The following is a 23,462-nucleotide window of genomic DNA, read 5'->3' as shown; positions in this document are numbered from 1 at the left end:
TCGCACAAACTTTCAGGATTGATATGTAATATTGTATTGTTGTTTATGAGAAACAATAAATTCTATTCTATTCTAAAAATAAATTCTTCTATAGTGTGGTCCACGTTATAATGGCAGTTTTTGTTTAGCAAAGGTATTATATAAAGTCAATGTGAACAATGTGATATGGCATCACATTGGAGAAATTCGCTTCTATTCTTGAGTTATAAGCATTTGAAGTTGAGTGATTTTTGTGATCTGTGAGTGGAGTATAGATTCTATGTGTCCGTGAATAACTCTATCTGTATTGTAGCGAAACGTCTCATATTATAGCACAACACTTGTTAGGTCAACCTCTATCCATAGCCCGAATATGAAGCAAACCTGGGAGATTTGTATTTTTCATGAAATCAGTAGATAAAACATTATGGAGTTTTGCAAAAATGGTCAAAAAATTAAAATCGCTCGAACTCTCAGGAATGATAGTACTTGACGACAGGAACAATAATATGTCAACACATTGGCGAAATTCACTCCTATTCTTGAGTTATATTACTCGCTTCGCTCGCCATATCCGTCTAGCCAGGGGGGCTCCGCCCCCTGGACCCCCGACTGGATCGTCCAAGAATGAGATCAGCAGGCTCGCTTCGCTCGCCTGCATTTTTCATTTGAGTATTTTTATCATATGTTAGGACAATCCAGTCGGGGGTCCAGGGGGCGGAGCCCCCTAGCTAGACGGATATGGCGAGCGAAGCGAGCCAGACGGCTAGTAATATAATATTCCCAGTATTGAAGTAGCAGTGCCCAATCAATTTTTCCGCGATAAATGCATTTAAATCTTCAACTTGGTGCCAACCTAACAAAGTCAACTCAACTTAATGCCAACCTGACAAAATTTATTAATTCAGTTGCCAGTTAACAACTGTTTTGAAGAGGTACTCTATCTAGATTATAGTTCTATAGAAACATATGATAAGGAAATTTCAATTATAATTAAGAGATTGGAATAAGAAGAATATATATGCTAGAAGACGAACTTTAAACCCTTAAAAACCACCCTTATAGTTAAAATATTGCCAAAAGATTTCTTAGTGCGCCTCTAAGGGGCCAACTGAACATACCTACCAAATTTGAACGTTTTTGGTCCGGTAGATTTTTAGTTATGCGAGTGAGTGAGTGAGTGAGTGAGTCAGTCAGTCAGTCAGTCAGTCAGTCAGTCAGTGAGTGAGTGCCATTTCGCTTTTATATATATAGATAATACTTGAGTAGATACGGTACTGATAATGTTAGTATAACACTAGGTAATTGTATGCTATTAAATCATGTAGCTGACTGAATCTGTTGATAGAATTAGTATGTTCAAAATAATGAAAGAAAAAAATCAGAATAATGGCAGTAGAAATTCATTTTTATTTTCCTTGTAATTAGATTACAAAGTTTCTCAAGTTAAATTCAAATACAAACGATTATTTTCTGTTATAATATTTTCTTCTGAACAACAGAGGTTAGATAACAACTATGGCATCTCATATAATCATGAAAAGTTGACAGTAATAATATTATTACTTATTAAAGTATTATTACAATTAAACTGGATTATTTGAAACAGTTCTGAAACATAACTTATTTGTCTATTGTGTGTTATATCTGAAAATACAGTACATTTAGTTCGAATTTCAATAATGATTGATTCATCATTTTCTCGCATGTACGAACAGTACAATATATACCAAGATCAATGATAAGAACATCGGTAAATGAATATTTTTGTTGTATCTAAAAAAGTGACAGTTGTATTTCAAAGTCATTTTCTCCTCAAGTAATGAGAGGCAAATTGTTTTGTTTATTTGTATGAGTTGTATGTGTTTGAATTTCTTAGATACTACATGTATATCAGTGGAATAATAAACTAGTTGGAACACTTCCATCAATAAACAGAAAATTTAAAAGTAAAAATTGAGGAATAAAATCCATCTCAATAAGGATTTTGTACAATCCTCCAACATAGAACTTTCATAACATAAATGAAATTGATAAAAAACGTAGAAAAATCTTATTCCATTCATTAAAGCTTTACTAATTTGGTGATGATCAATGTACAAGTTATCATTTTGAAAACAAATAAATATACAAAAAGTTTTACACAGAAATAAACCGCTGGAATTTGAAAGACAACTGTCTTCTGATAAAATAATAATAATTATGCATCAAACAATAAAAATCAGACAAATTATAAACGAATATATAATTATGAAATAATATAACATAGCAATAAATAATAATTGAGAGTATAATACAACATAACGAATTTAAACATAAGAACATACAAAGTTATCATCTATAAAATATGTGTGATGGAAAAATCGTTTCACTTAAATGAAATATCGAATCGTCTTATCATTCATTAATAATTCTGGTGAATCCAATATTGAAACCAGTATTCTTGGAGTAAAATTCAAGTGTATGATGAATAAAAATTCATTATTAATACTTCTTTAACAGGGATTCAAGAGATTCTACAATCAAACACAGTTAGAGAATTAGAATATGCAATTTTAACTCATTAATAAATCTATAAAATTTATATATTTTCTATCTACAGTTAGGCACAACCAACGATTAACATATAGGCGATTGATCCTTCATTAATCCTTCAGTCAATCATTATATCAACACGGTGTGAGTAGGCTACAAGAAATGACAATACCGTACTTCTAGATTAAAAGTCACACTACTCATCAGTTTTATGCATTATATAGAAAAATATTGGATATCTGCTATATTGGTAAGTAATCAAAAAAGAGCAGTGTCAAGTTTTTTCAAAGAATGTGACAAACATTCAGAAAAAATTGACGTCGATCCCTACAATGAATCAGTAAGAATAAAATATGGAAAATCTCTCAGTCATGAAATTTTTCAAGCTTTTTTATAGGAATCCTGGAATATCAATTTTAGAATCCTATCAACTTTGGTAAAACAGTCTAATAAAACCATAATGCTAGTATATTTGATAGCGATATAGCTTAATATTTTCTTTGATGTATTACATTCTCATATCTCAATTATACGATTTCAATTTACTATCTCTTTCTCATTTCACAAACCACTAATATGTAGGCTATGAGTTGATTTCCTATGATCCGATGGCAAACACAAAAATAAATAAAACGTAGAAAATCAATTCATTCCATAGAAAAACTACTCATCTATCGATATCATGACAGAAAGCAATCTCAACACCACGTTAAACTAAATCTTAGGAACTGTTTTGGCTTACCCATAGTTTCAAAGAACAAACAAAACTTAAAAGTCGCTGGAAAATTCAACATTATTCAAAACTATTCTGTTTCTAAACACAAAATTGGTTGATAATCATTACAACAAAGTGTTGAACTTGTGAAAGCTACAATATTATGTGATGGAAACATTTTTTTTGTAAATTTCTCACTTCAAGTTCAAGATAACTATTGATTTTCAATGATTCCAGGAGTGGAACATCTTTTTTTCTAAAATTTCTTTGGAAACCAAGTTGTATTTTTTGTTGAATACATATATTGTTGCTGTGGGACTTCTACATGATTGGAACTCTTTGTTTTTGTTGCCAAATCCACTTGATTAATCTTTCTTACTGTAGTTGAAGGTGTGTTGTTTTCAACACGTGACCGCAGTAATGCAAGTTAGATTAGTAAGGTGGATATGACAACAAGTTACGTTTCAAGTTTATTTGTATTTCTTAGACATTGTATCATCCATTTCATTCATAAATGATCTCCTATCTACTATGATTAAAAATAAATTGAAATAATATTCTATTCATTTAATTAATTTGGATGAAGCGAAACGAAATTTTTGGAGAATACTAAAATTATTAGTTTCTATCTATGTCAACAACCGAGATATTATTACAAAGTTAGACATTCAACTCGATTAATTCTAACGCGTATTTCGGTTGGGTTTGACGTTTCAAAGGCTTGTCTCAGTCTGGCAAAGGGTATCGAGAGAGGCCGTCATGGTTCCCGCCCTAACTTCGTCTCTGAGGTTGAGAAGAACTCTTCTAACGTCTCCCTGGTTGACTGGTACCAATAGAAGGGCTTCTTGCACATCGCAGAGGGCTTCTTCATGTAGTCTGGAACAAAAAGCATGGATTTTTATTCCCGAATTTATTGAGATAACGCCTTCCTAACAATTTAAATTCGATTAATTAAGTAATTATTAAACAAAATTCCAAATTGAATGCTGTTACTCACCTTGACGACTCTGCAACTGCAAAAATTGACAAGTAGGTGAACAGCTAGGAGGAAATTCTATGAGAGCTTCAATCCAAGAATTATTTGCCAGCCCGGGAATCGAACCCGATTACTCGCCCATTTGCCGGTTAAAGTATTACCTAACTGGCATACAGGAGGAACTGGGTTTACCATCGAATAATTCGAAATTATTTCCTTCTAGCTGTTCACCCAGATGTCAAAATTTGCAGTAGCAGAAAACTTTGGGGTGGTTGATGGTATGTAATTTGGACTTATTTTTATAAGGTATTTCATGTATCATATACATTAGCATTTGAACAAAATGTAATTTCTAAATAATTAATGAATGAAATTTGTGACAAATGAAATACGACATCAAGGTATTTATTTATTTATTAGATTCATTACATAGAAATAATAAACTTGGAGAGTAAAATTGTATCTAAAAAAGTGACAGTTGTATTTCAAAGTCATTTTCTCCTCTAGTAATGAGAGGCAAATTGTTTTTTTTTATTTGTATGAGTTGTGTTTGAGTTTCTTAGATACTACATGTATATCAGGGTAATAATAAACTAGTTGGAACACTTTCATCAATAAACAGAAATTTAAAAGTAATAATTGAGGAATTAAATCCATAACAATAAGGATTTTGTACAATCCTCCAACATAGAACTTTCATAACATAAATGAAATTGATAAAAACGTAGAAAAATCTTATTCCATTCATTAAAGCTTCACTAATTTGGTGATGATCAATGTACAAGTTATCATTTTGAGAACAAATAAATATACAAATTTATTGTATGTATATTCATTATTTTTATTGACAAAACAAAATCTATCAAACTATTTAATTTATGCTTTGTTCAAATGAATAAAATTAGATAACTACTGTAATATTGATTATTGATTTTTTTGTGTAATTAATCATATTTATTTAATACCTTATTTTTATGGATTCATAGTCTATTATTATACACCGTGATTCAAAAAGAATACCACAGCTTTGAAAATCTGTATCTAATCAAGGAAACATAATAGAAACTTGGGTTATAAATCAAAATGAAGAGTATTAAAACAAGCTTTTCCCCACTAGAAATCAAGTTCACAAATGTTCAATGTAACCCCCTCCAGACACTCGAGTGATATCAATACGATACTCGAACTCGTTCCACACCCTGAGTAGCATATCGGGCGTAACAGTTTGTATAGCTGCTGTTATTTCTTGTTTGAGCTCCTCAATGTTAGCTGGTAGAGGAGGTCGATATACCTTATCATTAACGTATTCTCATAGGATAAAATCGCAGGGGGTGAGCTCAGGGCTTCTTGGAGGCCAGTGATGAAGTGCTCTGTCTCGAGCTGCTTAGCAGCTGATCAATTGACTCGGATAGTTTTCATTCAAATAGGCACGGACAGATCAGTGCCAATGGGACTAAAAAAACTTCAGAGCTTCCTCTAATCGATGACTGATAGAGCTATACTCTCCGTTTATTCTTTGCAGAGTTATCAATTTTCAAAGTTGTGGTATTCTTTTTGAATCACGGTGTAATATCTACAAAAAGAGAGATAATAAAAATTAATGAGATATTGATTATTGAAAGACAATGAGAGAAATCAAAAGTTGAGTCCTGGAAGATTTGGGATTATTTGCTGATATGCTTCCATATTAATGTAACAAATTGGAGAATGATTTGCAATAAATTTGTAACTCACCTCATATCAATTCTTGCCTTAGCACGAGCATAGAACGCCTCAAACGAGTTTGGCTTCTGTTTCAAAACTTGTGTTGCAAGCTCTATGGCTTCTTCCGGCTCCTGTAGACAAAGAAGAAAATGAACAATTTAAACTCATGAAGCAAAATTAATAAATAATCAGGAATTCAAGTGTTATAACAAAATAATCAGTTAGATTCTAACTAAATAATATCAACAAATTCCAGCTGTAGAAATGTATTATTACATCACTTTTTTATGAATACAATAAAAATATATTTGATCATGATTGAATAGATTAACGATTAAAGTATCAATTATTGATGATTTATCAGATATACCAATAGGTGATGACATTTCGCCAACTATATATACAGAAAATGTTACATTACATACGGGTAAATAAAACGGGTCTACATTAAGAGATGATATTGCTTTGTATAGCTTCAGATTGAGTTCACACTAGTAGGCTAGTTCTGTGAACAGTAGACGTCACGCAGTATTCTCATCCACAAGTACCTGATTGAAACTATAGACCTAATGGGAATACAGCAATAGACTGGCTTCTCCACACATCTGTGTAATCACTTTTCAGCTGATTTATGATGAATATTTCTATAGTCTGATTTTTACGGTAATATTGACGTATGAAAGAGGCTCCTTCTTCCTTTTATATTATACTTGAAATGCAAAATTTCCAAAAACCTTGTATATACGTCGACGCGCAATTAAAAAAGGAACATACCTGTCAAATTTTATGAAAATCTATTACCGCGTTTCGCCGTAAATGCGAAACATATAAACATTTAAACATTAAGAGAAATGCCAAACCGTCGATTTGAATCGTAGACCTCACTTCGCTTGGTCAATAACATATTTATCATCAATTAAACTTATCTGACAATAGTAAGAAGACAATCGAATTATCTTAGCACTAAACTGATAAATTCCATCCCCGGTAAAGGAATTGATATTTTTTCCCAGTGGGATAAGAAATATATAAATAGGCACAGACGAAGGATGGGAACGGAAGTCATTGACTGGATAGTTGAAAACTTTTTCTTTGACATCAGTGATAACCTCTATTGTAATTTATTTTTCTACTATTAACTCCTTTGTTTTGTTTTCTTTTTGTTTCATGTTAGATTGATTTTGTTTTGAATTAATGGTCTCACTCAGCGGACAGGATTTCTCCTTTGCTGGGTGATGCCAATAGTGTATTTTTGTTTTGTTTTAAATTTTCTTCAAATTTGAGCTACATTATCGAATTAATAGAATGATTTTATAATATACTATGAATTGTAACATTTATCAATTTTGACAATAAAAGGATATTATTATTATACCGGGATGACTTCAATCACAGCTTTCTACAAAAGAAGGCATTGGACGTGAAATTTAAAACTATCTGTCCACTAATTTCTGCTGACTTTATTGACCGAACGAAGTGAGGTCTAAGATTCAAGTCGACGGTTTGGCATTTCTCTTAATGTTTTAATGCTTATATGTTCATATGTTGCGCATTTACGGCGGAACGCGGTAATAGATTTTCATGAAATTTGACAGGTATGTTCCTTTTTAAATTGCGCGTCGACGTATATACAAAGTTTTTGGAATTTCTGCATTCCAAGGATAATATAAAAGGAAAGAGGAGCCTCCTCCATACGCCAATATTAGAGTAAAAATCAGACTATAGAATTATTCATCATAAATCAGCTGGCAAGTGATTACACAGATGTGTGGAGAAGCCAGTCTATTACTGTATTTGTATAAGGTCTATAGTTCCAATCAAAGACCTTGAAGAGGTATGCATCTTTAAGCTGGGTTTACACCAAAGTTATTAACAAAATGTTGATAACTTAATCCTTATAGATTCTATTAGATTGAACGCAAGTTGACAAACACACATGTTCATCATGTGTATGATAAGTTATGTTCAATCTAATATAATCTATAAGGATTGAGTTATTAACATTTTGTTAATAAATTTGGTCTAATCGCAGCTTTAAGGTCTTTGGTTTCAATATTTTGTTTTGCAGTCATGGTATTATTATGCGTGTCCATCAGTATCAATATTCTCACATTCGAAAAAACTAATTTAATAGTTGATTAAAAACACGGTATGTAGATGGAGATCATCTAAATACCGTGATTAAAAATAATCAAATGAACTAAATAATGCTGAAGAAATTATAATATTTTTTATTGAAAAAAATTAATTTCCATTAGATGGAAAGATTATCACGGAACTGGATGAATATTATATAAATTCTGGATTAGAAATATATTCTATTCATTGTTTAAATTAACATAAATATTAATAAATTATGGAATACAAATTCAAACGTGAACTGATTTTGTTAACATTTAAAACAGTTGACATCAGGTACTCGTGGATGAGAGTACTGCGTGAGGTCTACTATTCACAGAACTACTAGTTATTATCATACCGGGATGACTTCAATCACAGCTTTCTACAAAATAAGGCATTGGACGAGAAATTCAACAACTATCTGTCCACTAATTTCTGCTGACTTTATAACCTAAGTCCCAATGTTGTAATATGTATTGCTATTCCCACTGACTATACAAATATATAAGAATGTATAATTGAATAAAAAAGAATGAGAAATTGTCAAAAAACCACTGATTTATTGATAATAAGAAAGACCGGTTTCGGTTGTCACACCATTGTCAATCTCTGATAAACAGAGATTCTAATTATCAATAAATTAGTGGTTTTTTGACAATTTCTCAGTCTTTTTCATTCAATATGAATAATTACCACAATATCAACTTCTCAACTACACAAAAAACGAATGTATAACGTGAATTTCACTACAGTAATAAGGTAAAGAAGAGGAAGTTGGAAAATATTGTAGTTTCTTACATTCATTTTGCGCTTGCAACGTGAGTAGTTGAGGAGGAAGTTGATTCGAAGCTGTTGGAAAGTTGAGTCAAGAGTCTCAGCTGGTGGAAACTTGTTGAGTGCATAGTGGTAGCGGTGGGCCGCCTCCTTCAGCCTCGACTTTCTGTACAGAACGTTGCCATCCTCCAGTAGTTTATTGAGGAGAACCAATCTGCAAAATTAAATTAATCAATCAATCAATCATTTTATTCAGTAAAATGCATTACAAAATTGGTCCCGCTAAACCTAAAAGATTTTACAGCAGGTGCCTACAAATAATAGAATACAAATAGAATGGATGCTAACTTAAAAAATAAACTAAGGAAACATTTTTTTCATGAAACTGGGAGTTTAGGAATTTAATAATGAGTATGAAGTATTAGATGAACTAAGGATGATTGATAGGGTGGTATAGGGTTAATGGGAATTGGAAAAAATGGAAAACTCAAAAAATTCAAATCATAAAACTAAATTAAATTTAAAATAAAATAAACTTGATACTCTATAGTAAGTAAGCATCAAAAGATATTAATCTTATTCAGAATTAAGGATAATACTAAATAAAAAATACAATAAGTGATCGGGAGTCTCAAACGTTAATTATCCATCCATTTAAATTGTAAATAACTAATAGTGAGTAGGTTTTTACTTTCCTTGCCCTATTACCATAGGTAAGGAAAGTATTGCTTTCCGAAAAAAATTAAGGTACCCCAATTTCTATATTTCTATACGTTTCAAGGTCCCCTGAGTCCAAAAAAGTGGTTTTTGGGTATTGGTCTGTATGTGTCTGTGTGTGTGTGTGTGTATGAGTGTATGTGCCTCTGTGTACACTATATCTTAACTCTTAATTAACGGAATGACTTGAAATTTGGAACTTAAGGTCCTTCCCCTATAAGGATCCGACACGAACAATTTCGATCAAATGCAATTCAAGATGGCGGCTAAAATGGCGAAAATGTTGTCAAAAACAGGGTTTTTCGGGATTTTCTCGAATTTATACCTAAAAAAGTCATTGATAAGCTATATCAACTGCCACACGTCCCATGTCTGTAAAAATTTCAGGAGCTCCGCCCCATCTATGCAAAGTTTGATTTTAGATTCTCAAGGCTTCAGATACAATATTTAAACAAAAAATTTCAATTGGAAAAGATTGGGCATGGAAATCTCTAAAATTTATTAATGTCCAGTAACATTTTCACTAAAATTGGAAATAAGCTCGAAGTTCGAGAAAATAAGATTATTCAATTTGCAAACTGATGGCAAGTATTGATTCTATTAAATCATTCACTATGAAGAGATAGCAGACTTCATGTATTTGCAGCGTCATTGTTCTATCACCAGCTGGCTTAGATCTTCGAATAGTAGACTAATTATGATGCATGGTAACACTAGCGTCAGTTGATCAATTTTCATAACGGCAAGGAAAATTGTGTGAGTGCGCCACACCAGATTTTTGATTTTATATCCAAATTTTTCAAATAAGTTCAATTTTTCTCAAGTTTTTAATTTATTGTGACATATTCTGTGATTCATTTAGAGTATAAAATCAACCTTCAAAATTCAAAATTTTCAAATCATTACCGGTATTCCTAGACCGAAAATCAAATGACGAAGCAGTGTGTGATAACATAACCTTAACTTTTGGACAACATTATCATTTTATCAAAATTTTTGGGGAGAAATAGTACAGTTTCAGCCTAGTTTTTCCGTCAATATGTCATAATTGTATTATGATTATAGTGTTTTATACAATAGATGAATGAATGAATGAATGAACTAATCAAACTATAGTGAGATCCACGTTATAATGGCAGTGAAGAAAGTAGCAGAACAACGTTGCCGATCCTCTGTCTTGTCAATGCCTTCTATAGACGGTAGCTGATAAGAAGGCATTGACAAGACAGAGGATCGGCAACATTGTTCTCCTATCTTTCTCTTCTGCCATTATAACGTGGACCTCACTATAGTTCTCCAGCTCGAGGGGCTCACTAGATCAGAACATTTTCATAATTTACAAAATAAAAGGAGAATTCATATTGATTCAAACTTTCATATTGATTTCTACTAGTATTGCAGTAGATTTGACACCTAGTGAGATTGGACTCCCCAATTATTATTAAATCATGAAAACAAATTGAAATTGTCAACCACAACACAACTGTGATATAATTAAATACATTAATAAAAACAATATAAAACTTGTAGATACCGTTTTATTAAAACATTTTTTAAACTTTAAAACATTTTTTTTCTACAACTGCGCGTAAAGAAAGAATTTACATACTCAATTCTCCTCGTAAAACAGCTTATTTCTGAGGAGAATCTACTTTTTCGCTCGCTAACCATCCGCGCATGCGCAGTAGATTTTCTTTACGCACGGTAATCATTCGCGCATGTGCAGAAGAGTTTCTTTACGCTCGCTAATCAGCTGATGGTAAGCAGCTCGCCAAAAGGTCAGATCTTAAACCTAAAAAGTTGGTAATTGTAACTCCGCCGATATAAGTGATTTAACAGGTTTCTGCAGTTGTAGAAAAAAATTTCACGCGTAATGCTTCTTTATCACTCTTGCAAAATTATCAGTCGCGTGATAACTGTTTTGCGCGAGCGTTAAGTCGTCCATTACGCTCTTAATACATAAATAGCTATTAACGACTTGAAGTTTTAATAAAAGGGTACCACAAGTTTTATATTGTTTTTATTAATTTGAATAAAGTAGCCCATATTAGTGAAGTGTTTTTATCGCATACATGAATTTTATGGCGAATAAACTCACATGATATCAGTCTTTCCATTGGCCATAGTCCATGTGGTGGGGCCCAGCTTGGCTCCCCTCCTGAGGAAGCTCTGCACCACGGGCACATTGCGACATGCTATGGCTCTGTCCAGGGGGCGCAGCCCACTCACGTCCACATGCTCCAACATGGCTCCACGCTCCAACAACAGCTACAATCAAAATAATACATTATTTATTAATAAATTGATTTAATGATATCATAGAGGAAATATATAGCATAGGAAGATATCCTATAGTTTAGGGCGTTTAAATTCAAAATTTCACTGTTAACTCAAGCCGATAGTCCTAGTAGTTCTTTTTCGTGAAGCTATGTGACACTGGTACTCTCTTACTGCGCCGTTTTCAAGCCCGGTCCAGACGCTCAAGTTAACCATCAGTATTTTGCTCAAGCAAAAGACGGTTCGTTTTGTTCAAGCAAAAGACAGATGTAAAATTGCGTCCACACGCATCCGTCTTATGTCGTCCGTTTTCCTATTTTTGTGCATGACAATGATGTTTGACTTCTGTCAATGACCGATGGAAACTGGGCTTGATATGATTCATTGAGTCTGAATTGTATACGGTCGACATATATCCGGTAGATATCGTAATTTTTCGCCGATTCAACTGGATAATGTTTTATTTAACAACATAATGACAAAATATTACTGTTAATCGCTAAATGGCTTTGTTTAAATGTCATATCTCTAGACACAGTGATTGTAAATGGATTGAAATTTTGAAGATAGTATTCTTTTCAACAATATAGCACATCTCAATATATCATGATAGTAAATCATATCAACATCAAATTCTGAGAGCATGAGAATCAAGAAAGAAAAAAGGGTTAAATGGCGTTATATACAATCGATAAAAAAACTTTCTTATTTTCAAGTACTCGCTAGGTATTCTATTAATTTGAGGGTGCTAAATCCGAATCTGAAATCACAATTTCTCTATCTCCATTTTTACGCGATTTGGGTTTTGGTGGATAGGCAAAAGACGGACAGTTTGATGGAAAAAGATTCCCGGCCGATACATTTTAAGTTTGACGACTTAAGCTTGAAGACCGTCCGATCCGTTTCACCGTCCAGACGCAACGACTTACATGCTCCGACTTTTGCTTGAGCAAAAGACTGAAGCTAAACTTGTGCGTCTGGACGGGCCTTTACACTCTCAACCGGTCAAAATAGTAATAATAGACAGTTAGTTGTAGAGAGCAGTAAGTAGACAATAAGACAGTAAGTAGTAGCAATAATAAACAATAGTTGTAAGAAGTCTACAGTAATCAGTTCGAGTAAGAAAATGGAATATATGGACGACCTCTTATATGCTATCTCTTCTCTATGATGATAGCCTACACAATTAGGTATTTATTAGACTGATTTGAGAAGGAAGAAGAAAGACTAATTGAAGAAGGACTATTGTACTAAATAATTTTCCAATTATGGAAAAAATCCACAATATCGAATCTCATTCAAGAAATTTTATTTGAAGGAGAACCAGGCCAAAACTGCCCCCCCCCCCCCCGAATCTTGATTCATAAACTAGTCCAGAAACTAGTTTATGTACTATTATTCACATGTTCCTTGTACTATTGTACATAATATATCTGATCTCTTTTCTGCATTATGGATCCTTATTATATTATTTTTTACTTTCCTTACCCTATTACCATAGGTAAGGAAAGTAGGCCTATTGCTTTCCAAAAAAATTTAAGGTACCCTAATTTCATGTTTTCTATACGTTTCAAGGTCCCCTGAGTCAAAAAAACATGATTTTTGGGTATTGGTCTGTATGTGTGTGTGTGTGTGTGTGTGTGTGTGTGTGTGTGTGTGTGTTTGTGTGTTTGTGTGTGTGTGTGTGTGTGTGTGTATGAGTGTATGTGCGTCTGTGTACACGATATCTCATCTCCCAATTAACGGAATGACTTGAAATTTGGAACTTAAGGTTCCTACAATATAAGGATCCGACACGAACAATTTCGATCTAATGCAATTCAAGATGGCGGATAAAATGGTGAAAATGTTGTCAAAAACAGGGTTTTTCGCGATTTTCTCGAAAACAACTCCAACGATTTTGATCAAATTCCTAGCTAAAATAGTCATCGATAAGCTCTATCAACTGCCACAAGCCCCATATCTGTAAAAATTTCAGGAGCTCCGCCCCATCTATGCAAAGTTTGATCTTAGATTCCCAATTATCAGGCTTTAGATACAATTTAAGCAAAAAATTCTAAGTGGAAAAGATTAAGCATGGAAATCTCTTCAATTAATGTTCAGTAACATTTTCACCTAAAATTGAAAATAAGCTCGAAATTCGAGAAAATGTCATTATTTCAATTACAAACTGTTGGCAACTGTTGATTCTATTAAATCATTCACTATGAAGAGATAGAGCTTCGTGTGTCTCCAGCCTTATTGTAGGCTACTGTCACCAGCTGGCTTGGATCTTTGAATAGTAGACTTGAGATGCGCGGGAACACTAGCGTCAGGTGATCAATTTTCATAACGGCAAGGAAAGTTGTGTGAGTGCGCCACACCAGATTTTTTTATTCTCTATTATTATTTTCTTATTCTTCTATTTTTGAATTTGTTTATAACCCTCGGCCTCTGTGTGAAGGCTTTAACCATTGTTACTGGATACTGGATAGTTTTTTTATCAAAAAATAAAATTTCATTTCATTTTTTTGGATTTTTTCTAGTTTATAGTACTATGCTATTATCAAATAAATTACATGGGTATTATTGAAATGAAGGGTACGGTATAAATAGAATGATCTAATGATTCACTGGTGAGTAATTTTATCTTATCCCTCAAGTTGCTTGGATCTCGAAAAAATTTGTTGTTAGGTTGTTTCAACTTTGCAAACGAGAATGCTAAAAATTGATGTAAATCTTTTTTGGGTCTGCTACCCTCAAGTTGTTTGGATCTCGAGAAATGTGTTGTTAGGTTATTTCAACTCTACAAACGAGTGATGCTGAAAATTGATGTAAACCTTTTGTGGGTCTGCTACACTTATTTGAATCATAATTACAATAGCGGAATGAAAAAAAAGCGCTATTTGAGTTTGCAACAATATTTTGTGTTAGTTTTTTGATCACTTAGTTGATATTTTATTCACTTATCAACTTAGTTAACTGCTGATTACTTGTTTGCTTTATTGACTGACCTGCACCAAAGTGGGATTGCCCTGCACCGCGGCCAGATCGAGTGGAATTCGTCCGGTGTTGTCGGCCTGGTTGATCTCTGCACCCCTGTCTAGCAGCACCTGTGCAGCCTGGGTTCGCCCTCTCACACACGCCCAGCCCAGTGCCGTCATGCCATCCTTGTCTTGCCTACCCAGTTCGCTTCCTGCGAAATGACAAAGAAGAAACATCAAATTCAGAAAACCGTCAAGATTCACTACGGTATTGAAAATGATTCAACTCTACAACTAATAAGCTTAATGCAAACTGAAAAAGAAAATACATAGAATCAAGAGGAACAGTAGAAATTCACTAATAAATTATTCTGTGTTGTGTTCTGTTCTATAACGTAGTGAGATCAGTTGATATGACTAGATAGCATGATTCGATGCATCTCAGTAGGCTATATATGTTACTAGCCGTCAGGCTCGCTTCGCTCGCCATATCCGTCTAGCCAGGGGGCTCCGCCCCCTGGACCCACGACTGGATCGTCCAAGAATGAGATCAGCAGGCTCGCTTCGCTCGCCTGCATTTTTAATTTGAGCATTTTTATCATAGTTAGGACAATCCAGTCGGGGGTCCAGACTAAACGTCTGGCTAAACGGATATGGCGAGCGAAGCGAGCCTGACGACTAGTAATATAATATTCCCAAGATTGAAGTAGCAGTGCCCAATCAATTTTTCCGCGATAAATGCATTTAAATCTTCAACTTGGTGCCAACCTAACAAAGTCAACTCAACTTAATGCCAACCTGACAAAATTATTAATTTAGTTGCCAGTTAACAACACTGTTTCGAAGAGGTACTCTATCTAGATTATAGTTCTATAGTAACATAAGATATGGAAATTTCAATTATAATTAAGAGATTGGGAGAAGAAGAATATACATGCTAAAAGACGAACTTTAAACCCTTAAAAACAACCCTTAGAGTTAAAATATTGCCAAAAGATTTCTTAGTGCGCCTCTAAAGGGCCAACTGAACATACCTACCAAATTTGAACGTTTTTGGTCCGGTAGATTTTTAGTTCTGCGAGTGAGTGAGTGAGTAAGTGAGTGAGTCAGTCAGTCAGTCAGTGAGTGAGTGCCATTTCGCTTTTATATATATATGTAGATCAGAGTTCTCATATTCACTACTATATCCCTTGAATCAATAAATAAGTAGATGAAGACCTAATTTTAATTTCTCACACTAACCTTTATCGAGCAGCAACTCAATCAACCCAGTGTGTCCTTCAGCTGCAGCGACTATCAACGCAGTCCTGCCCTGGGCATCTGTCTGGTCCAGACCCCCTGCACCTCCTGCCAGCCCTCCCACTCCAGCGGTCGACTGCAGCAGTCGCTCGGTCACCGCCCAATGACCTTCGCTTACCGCCAATAGCAGCGCGGTCGTGTCCTATAATCAACAAACATTTCATCAACCAATAAAAAATCAATATTTGTCAACATTTCATCAACAATATACTGTGTTGTGTGTATTTTTGGGTTCAAAATTTTATAAAATTACTTGATTAATTCAATATGAAGTGATAATTAAGTGTTATATTCAAATATAGTTTGGTGTTTTAATTTCTATAAATTCAAAATGTTTAGCTTGTATATATTTTTGGACGAAAATTGAACTTGAACGTTATACAGTAGAAACATAACCTATTTTTGGACATTTTATTAATTTATCAAAATTTGGGAATGGAATAGATTTGGGCCAAGCCTGTTGTTCCTTCCTAATCATATTTATGTGATTTGTGATTCTGTCCACGAATAAATAAATAAATATTGAGATATTAATTTATTTCACATAGATGCAATGCCAACATTTCATCAAGAATATTAAGATTCAAATTAATTTATTCCACGTAGAAGTAATTATAAATCAATAAAATAAATATTATCTATTAAAATATGGCACTACTAGCAAAGAAAAAATCGTGCACCGACAGTTATTTCGAACAAATATGATGAACATATCAAAAAGAAAAGGAAGAATATATTTTACAAGAGAAATGAGCAAACTATGATATCCCATGGTATAGGACGTTTATGTCGCAACTTTTACTGTTATCCCAAGCCGATAGTCCACGTAGTTCTTTCCCGTGAAGCTTTATAACGCTGGTAGTCTCTCATATTGTGTCGTTCATACACTCTTACCCGCTCAAAACAGTAGAAATCAACAATAATCGACGGTAATAATCGGCTTGAGATAACAGTAAAAGTTGCGACATAAACGCCCTATACCATGGGATATCTACTTACGCTATTGTTTCTCTATGGTATTGGAGGGTGTATACAAACTCGGCAGTAATGGTCAAAGGAATTACAGAATTTTAAGGGACCTTCGAAAAGTGCTATACAAACTCGTAGTATTGTTTCTCTATGGTATTGTATAACGTGGGAAAACTGTTTGAGGTACTTTGATGAATACGTACAAGCAGAAGGGAGAGAGGAAATAGGGACAGCGAGTGATCGGTGACAAGGACAGGAAAGAGGGGATGAGTTCAATTCCATTCGAAATGTCCTCCAATATGAACCATTAGGTTACAAGAACATCTTACAGAGTTCAATCTAATTCAATATTCACAAATTACAGTTGATTCAACATTAAACACTAATTTAATAATTAGAGCAATAAAATTAATTTTGGATTGGCAAAGTGCTGGACTCATTGACCCACAAACAGACTTTTTTAGTCTATGTGAGCAATTACTATTTCATGATCAGGGTATTGGTATGCTGCACATTTACCGTAATAATACATTTCCGTATAATATTGATAGATATATAATTTATAATAATAATAGTATTTAGTAATAGCAATAATGGGTTTATCAAATTAATGGGGATAATTCCCACTATAATGTATTGCGTTATTTAATTAATTTGAATTTTTGTAGTTACTATACCCTGTGTACGTATTATATTCTATAATATGTTATATTATAGAAATACTTTTTTTGTTTGTAGTATTGTACAGTTTATTAATTTTCTTGTCCTGTGTGTTTCTAGTATGTTGTAATTTATTTATGGAAATAAATAGATTCAATTCATTCAATTCAATTCAATTACAACATACTAGAAACACACAGGACAAGAAAATTAATAAAACTGTACAATACTACAAACAAAAAAGTATTTCTACAGATGGACATTGCAGTTGTTCAAAATTCTAATGAATAAATAATAATTCTAATGAATAAATAATTTTTTATTAGCATGCCTGACTATCAATTGTGGGAGACACCGGGTTCGATTCCCGGGCTGGAAAATAATTGTTGGATGGTAGCTCTCATCGAATTTCTTTCCAGCTTGAAAATTTGGGACACGAACCATGCACCTATACTACCATGGGATGTATACCATCTACAGATGGGAACACAACAATTCAATTTGGATATTCATTCGATAAATATCATAGCTCAATAGTCTGAATTAATTATTTAAAAGTCTGAATTGATGAATTAGGAACGGTGCATACCTTATGGTTGGTGACAGCGGGGTTGGCTCCACGGTTGAGCAGAGCCGTGACGACCGTACTGCATCCGTTTCCGGCGGCGACTGTCAGCGCCGTTTCGCCCGTCAACGTGTCGCGACCGTCAACACATGTCTCTGCCATGTCTAGCAGGTATTCTACGATCTGCCGGAAGAATAATCAGTGGAGTGTGGATAAAATATTTTAAATCAAATCAAAGCAATCGAATAAACAATCTACGGACCTTATGCCCGGATGCTCGGTTGGAGAAATGTAGAAAAATAGGCAGGAGAATAGGAAAGAAATGTCAGCTGTTTGTTTAAACCCCGTATGAAACACATTATGATAAATGCAACCATATCTACAAGTAAACACGTGGTTTAGCATTAAAACCTACGCTACGCAGAGACTGCAGTCCTGTATTAATGTCTAATAAAAGTGGATGTGACAAAATAAAAGTGTGTTTTTTCAATAATTATGGAAAAATTCCACAACATCAATTATTCTCATTCAACAAATTTTATCAACAGAGAAGCAGTTTTTTTTAATACGTTTCAAATAGGATCCTCAATGAAACCTACTATAAATAACCTTTGTAGAAGAAATATTGAGCTGTTTTCATAATTTTCTCAAATCCTGTACACCAAGCCATGCACTATACAATAGGTGTTATATAATAATGTGGAAGGATAAAATGAGCAAATTTTCAAAGTAGTTGACAAGTATATCATGGGTATTCTGCAATTAGAAGAAGTGGGAATAAGTGAAGTGAGAATGGAATAAAAAGAAACGATCTTACTCCATGTATTTCATTTATTTACAATTTATAGAAGAGAAAGATACATGAAGTAATGAAATTTATGGATTCATCCCAAGAGTCCACCTTCACCTGGTGCTACCACAAATCAATTTGAGTAGTTCTATGAAAATCGAAATTATTTCCAAATATTATCTACTGACCTCCAGATGACCTTGAGCAGCCGCCGCCACCAGTGTCTGTTGAGCGGCCTCGGCCAAGGTCACGTGTTGACCTTGGAGACGGGGGTCAACGACCCAGTCGCAGGCCAGCAGCAGTGCGGCAACCTCCAGGTGGCCGTTGCGTGCCGCGTGCACGAGCGCGCACCTGCCCGCCGTGTCTGTGCGCCCGAGAGCTGCACCTGCACCCACAAGTGTGCGCACGATGTCTGCGTGGCCTCTGGCCGCGGCTGCAACAATAAAATTAATTAATTAACCTATTAGTTGATAGATTATTCAAGGTAAAAAAACAAATTAATGAGTAAATTTATTAGTTGATGAATAATCTATTGTCAAACACATTTAGGCCCTCAAATTGTCTTTTTACTTTTAGAGATACTCTTGAATGTAAAATAAAAATAAAAATGTAAGTACCTTTTTTAAAATCATTTACTCACAACTATTTTTATTTACATTTAGGCCCATATTCCCAATAGCAGTTCACCACAATCAAACCATTGTAGTCTACTAAAAATGTATATCTTCTTGTTAAAGGCTACTTGTATTTACATGGAAATGAAAAACCAAAGTACCCTATTCAATTTATTTTTATTATTCACAACATGTTCCAGCTTCAAAGCCAAGTGAATTAAAAAAATAAACAACGTTAATTAAAAAACATGCTCAATGAACTGAGCCAGTGACTTCTTCAGCTAAAGAAACACGTTTGCATGTGATGTTTATAGACCAAGAAAAAATTTCTATACTGTAGTGATATTCACGTATAAAGTCTGTGAAAATTATAGAACGGCATAGTTGTCAAGTTTCTATTTCTATAGCCTTCTTTAGTAGCCTAAGGATAGAGCTATCTACTTAGTCTAATGAAGACACGGTTAGCAATAATTCAATGTTAATCAAATGCTGAATGACTTGAATCTTCCTAAATATATAGATTAGTGGAGTGTTGGCCAGGTAGCTTGACTTGATCTGGATTCCCAAATATCAGTATCAGTGCATGGGAAAAAAATTGTGATAACATCCAGCTTTAAAAGCTAGATTCCCGTTTATCGGTCAGTGAAAGTGGCCGGTGTACAGTGAGAATTTTATCCCAATTTCTTCCAAAATGGGACCATTCACCTGGGCTCGAGTGGGAATAGTCCAATCAGAACGCATGGGAATTATATTTTCACTGTTTCGGTTACTTTCACTGATAATGTTGTGGGATCCCAAAGTTAGTAGACAGAACTGTCTACTAACGTTGGTGGATCCAGCTTTGGGCCACTTGTGAGCTACGATTGAATTAACAAACAATTCAAACACAAATTCATGAAGCTCGGACTTTGATACACAATCTTAAATCATAGGTTTACCAATGTCTAATAATCAAATTATCTAATAATCTTCTCTTCTTATTGTGCCTACAATCAAATGATATCAATTAATAAAAATCCATTTTATTCTTCTCACCTAGTATGAGCGGAGTGCAGCCCTGACTGTTAGCCCCCTCCAGACTTGCACCAAACTCGAGCAGCAGGGCAGTCATCTCAGCACACCCCTCGTGGGCAAACAGGCAAAGTGCAGGGGCTTGCCCCAGGAACTCGGTCATGTGATCGGGGTCGGCACCGGCCAATAGTAGTAAGCGTGACACCTGCAACATCGATCAACATTTATTTATTCACAATAATTCATCCATTTATAATCATTTCGCATATTTTATGTCACATCAATCAATCAAAAATCAAATCAATTTATTCTCACAATTTACAAATAATACAGTACAGTTACAGTACGTGTATATTATATACCCTTACATTGTGAGAGACTCACATGTAGGCTTGAACCTGTGTTTGTGAGGGCCTTGCGTAAATCAAACAATCTTGAATATAAAATGTATCTTGAGTAATGTATTTTTAGTATGTACTTTTCAGTTTGTATTCACATTACATCTTGTTTTTGTATTTTTCCTCCTGTGTAGAAAAAATTCAATTCAATCTGGATCAGAACTCCCACATACCACCCTCCTCACAAACAACATAAGATAATGGTTTCTCACATGAAATTAGGAAATGGTTTGATTATCTTGTAGCCGTAGTTCTTGTTCAAAATGTCTACTTCAAAACAATTTGGATGGAAAATCAGGGCACGAACACAGAACTGGCAGGTTGAGATGAAGATGTCGGTTCCCGCTTGCATTTTTCTATATCCATAATGAATGTCCCACGAGAGGTGTAACAGCCGAAAACAATTCATGAAGTTTTTGCAGCAGAAATGTCCAGTAAAATTTTCTTATATCGATCTTAATATATTAAGATCTATATTAAGTAAGATTCTATATTAAGATTCAGCTTTCAAGCTGTCTGTCAAAATCTAATTCGAAGGATATGGTTGGAAAGAGGGAAAATTTTCAATAACATTCATATAATTTATATCTTAGTTTTCGACATTATCATTTTTTCAATATCATGAACAATTTTTCAATAATGTCAACAAGAAAGCTGTCTGTCAAAATCTAATTCGAAGGATATGGTTGGAAAGAGGGAAAAATTTTCAATAACATTCATATAATTTGTATCTTTGTTTGACATGATTGAACTTTTTATGAGCGTTCAAAGTTGACAACATACATTAGTCGAGTTCAAAGCCAAATTTCGAACAGTTTGAAAGCTCATTAAAAGCTCAAAAACGTCAAACAAACTATAGAAAGGGAAAGGATGGCAAACTATAGAAAAGTCAAAGAAACAAACTATATGAATTTTATTGAAAATTTCATCTAGGTCTTTTATTTCATTTATTAATTTAAATTTTTTATTGATTGATACAATAAGTACATCATCGAAATGATAGGGAGAGAAAAAAAATAAGGTAACCTTGTGTTATTCCTCTCCTAAATTTAGATAAGGTTACACATAGTCCGAAATAGGTTAAGTCTTGTAGTTGTTCACTTCACAAAATTTATTTTTTCAAGGTTTCTATCTAACCCAATCCTTGAAATCAGATATTGAAAAATAGTTTTCTAGTTATTGACGTTTTCCAAAAATATAGCAAAGTTCGATATATCTAGAAAACTAAGGTCGATGTAAGAAAATTTTACTGGACATTTTTTGTTGCAAATTTAATGTAGAATCTATGGTCGTCGGCTGTTTCACCTTTCGCAGGACACCAGCCTGTGAATGGAAGCGTTTGTACGGCATTGTCATTCACCTCCTCCCCCATTATCACCTGGGCTTAAAATACTCCTAAAGAGTTGCCTTTGAAAATAAATAAATATTGAATATAGGACTGTATCACCTGTATCATCTATATCACCTGGGCTTAAAATACTCCTGAAGAGTTGCATTTGAAAATAATTAAATCTGCAATATATGACTGTACACGCCACTTACTGGATGAAGATTTTGTACATTAATGAACATACCTTGACATTAGGACTGTAGACGTTCCTGAGCGAACACAGCGCGTCCTCACAGCTGGCCGACGCCATTGCTATCCAGTGCGCATGCAGGTCACGTGACGAGTTGCGCTGCAGCGTCATGTTCTTGTAGAGGTGTGCCTTCAACACGTGGTGGGCCAACTCCAGCGTCTTCTCGGCGTCCAGGGGCACCTGAAGACGGCACAGGCGCAGTGCTATGCCTGCGTGGCCGGCCCTAGAAACAACAACACAATCTATCAATCAGTTAATCAATCATACAATCAATCATTAAGAGTCATTGCAGATTATTTGAATATTTTCAATTCTATTTTCACCAAAACACAGAAAACAGTACAAAGATGTGACAATCAGAAAAAAACAATAATTATTACTCTAAATATCTAAATCAACTATCTGTAAAAAACGGCTGTAGGTAAATAACTATACTGGCATAAGTGGAACACTTGTTCGCCAGGAGGAGTAGAGACTTAACTGTTTCTAAATCTCAAGCTAATAATTTAAAATGAAATATTCATATGCAAACAATGAGAGGTATATGTTAAATAAATTTTATCAATTGTGAATTAATCCTGACAATAATGAATAGTTTTGAAATTTGATGTTCAGTAAATGAATCCTTGATTTCCAGTAAGTGAGACAACCATGTAATCAATCAACCGATCATACAATCAATCATTCACAGATTAATCTCTGTGATGTTTTTCAACCTCCGATAGGAGAAGAAACCAAAAGAAGAAGAGGAAATTATTTGAATTTATTGTTATTGATTAAATTATTTTTCGATTTCCAATGAGTAAATTATTCAA

General features: G+C 34.1%; 1 protein-coding gene across 1 annotated transcript in view; it reads right to left on the bottom strand.

Annotated features, from left to right (window-relative positions):
• Window positions 1-1,366: 1,366 nt before the first annotated feature.
• The window catches only part of LOC111044119 (protein TANC2), a 513,289-nt gene continuing 491,193 nt past the window's right edge, over window positions 1,367-23,462 (bottom strand). Inside the window, exons 19-28 of the mRNA XM_039425662.1 lie at window positions 22,642-22,870; window positions 20,694-20,874; window positions 19,233-19,477; window positions 18,279-18,437; window positions 16,004-16,202; window positions 14,792-14,973; window positions 11,620-11,789; window positions 8,829-9,018; window positions 5,940-6,040; window positions 1,367-4,105 (exon numbers count right to left, since the gene is read on the bottom strand). Coding sequence (XP_039281596.1) covers window positions 3,943-4,105; window positions 5,940-6,040; window positions 8,829-9,018; window positions 11,620-11,789; window positions 14,792-14,973; window positions 16,004-16,202; window positions 18,279-18,437; window positions 19,233-19,477; window positions 20,694-20,874; window positions 22,642-22,870 — 1,819 coding nt within the window. The 3' untranslated portion in view covers window positions 1,367-3,942. The remainder of the gene's footprint in view (window positions 4,106-5,939; window positions 6,041-8,828; window positions 9,019-11,619; window positions 11,790-14,791; window positions 14,974-16,003; window positions 16,203-18,278; window positions 18,438-19,232; window positions 19,478-20,693; window positions 20,875-22,641; window positions 22,871-23,462) is intronic.

Source organism: Nilaparvata lugens, chromosome 4, assembly GCF_014356525.2.
Source record: "Nilaparvata lugens isolate BPH chromosome 4, ASM1435652v1, whole genome shotgun sequence".
Taxonomy (NCBI): Eukaryota; Metazoa; Arthropoda; class Insecta; order Hemiptera; family Delphacidae; genus Nilaparvata; species Nilaparvata lugens.
Note: the sequence above shows the minus strand (reverse complement) of the source record. Positions and strands in the feature narration are given on the sequence as shown.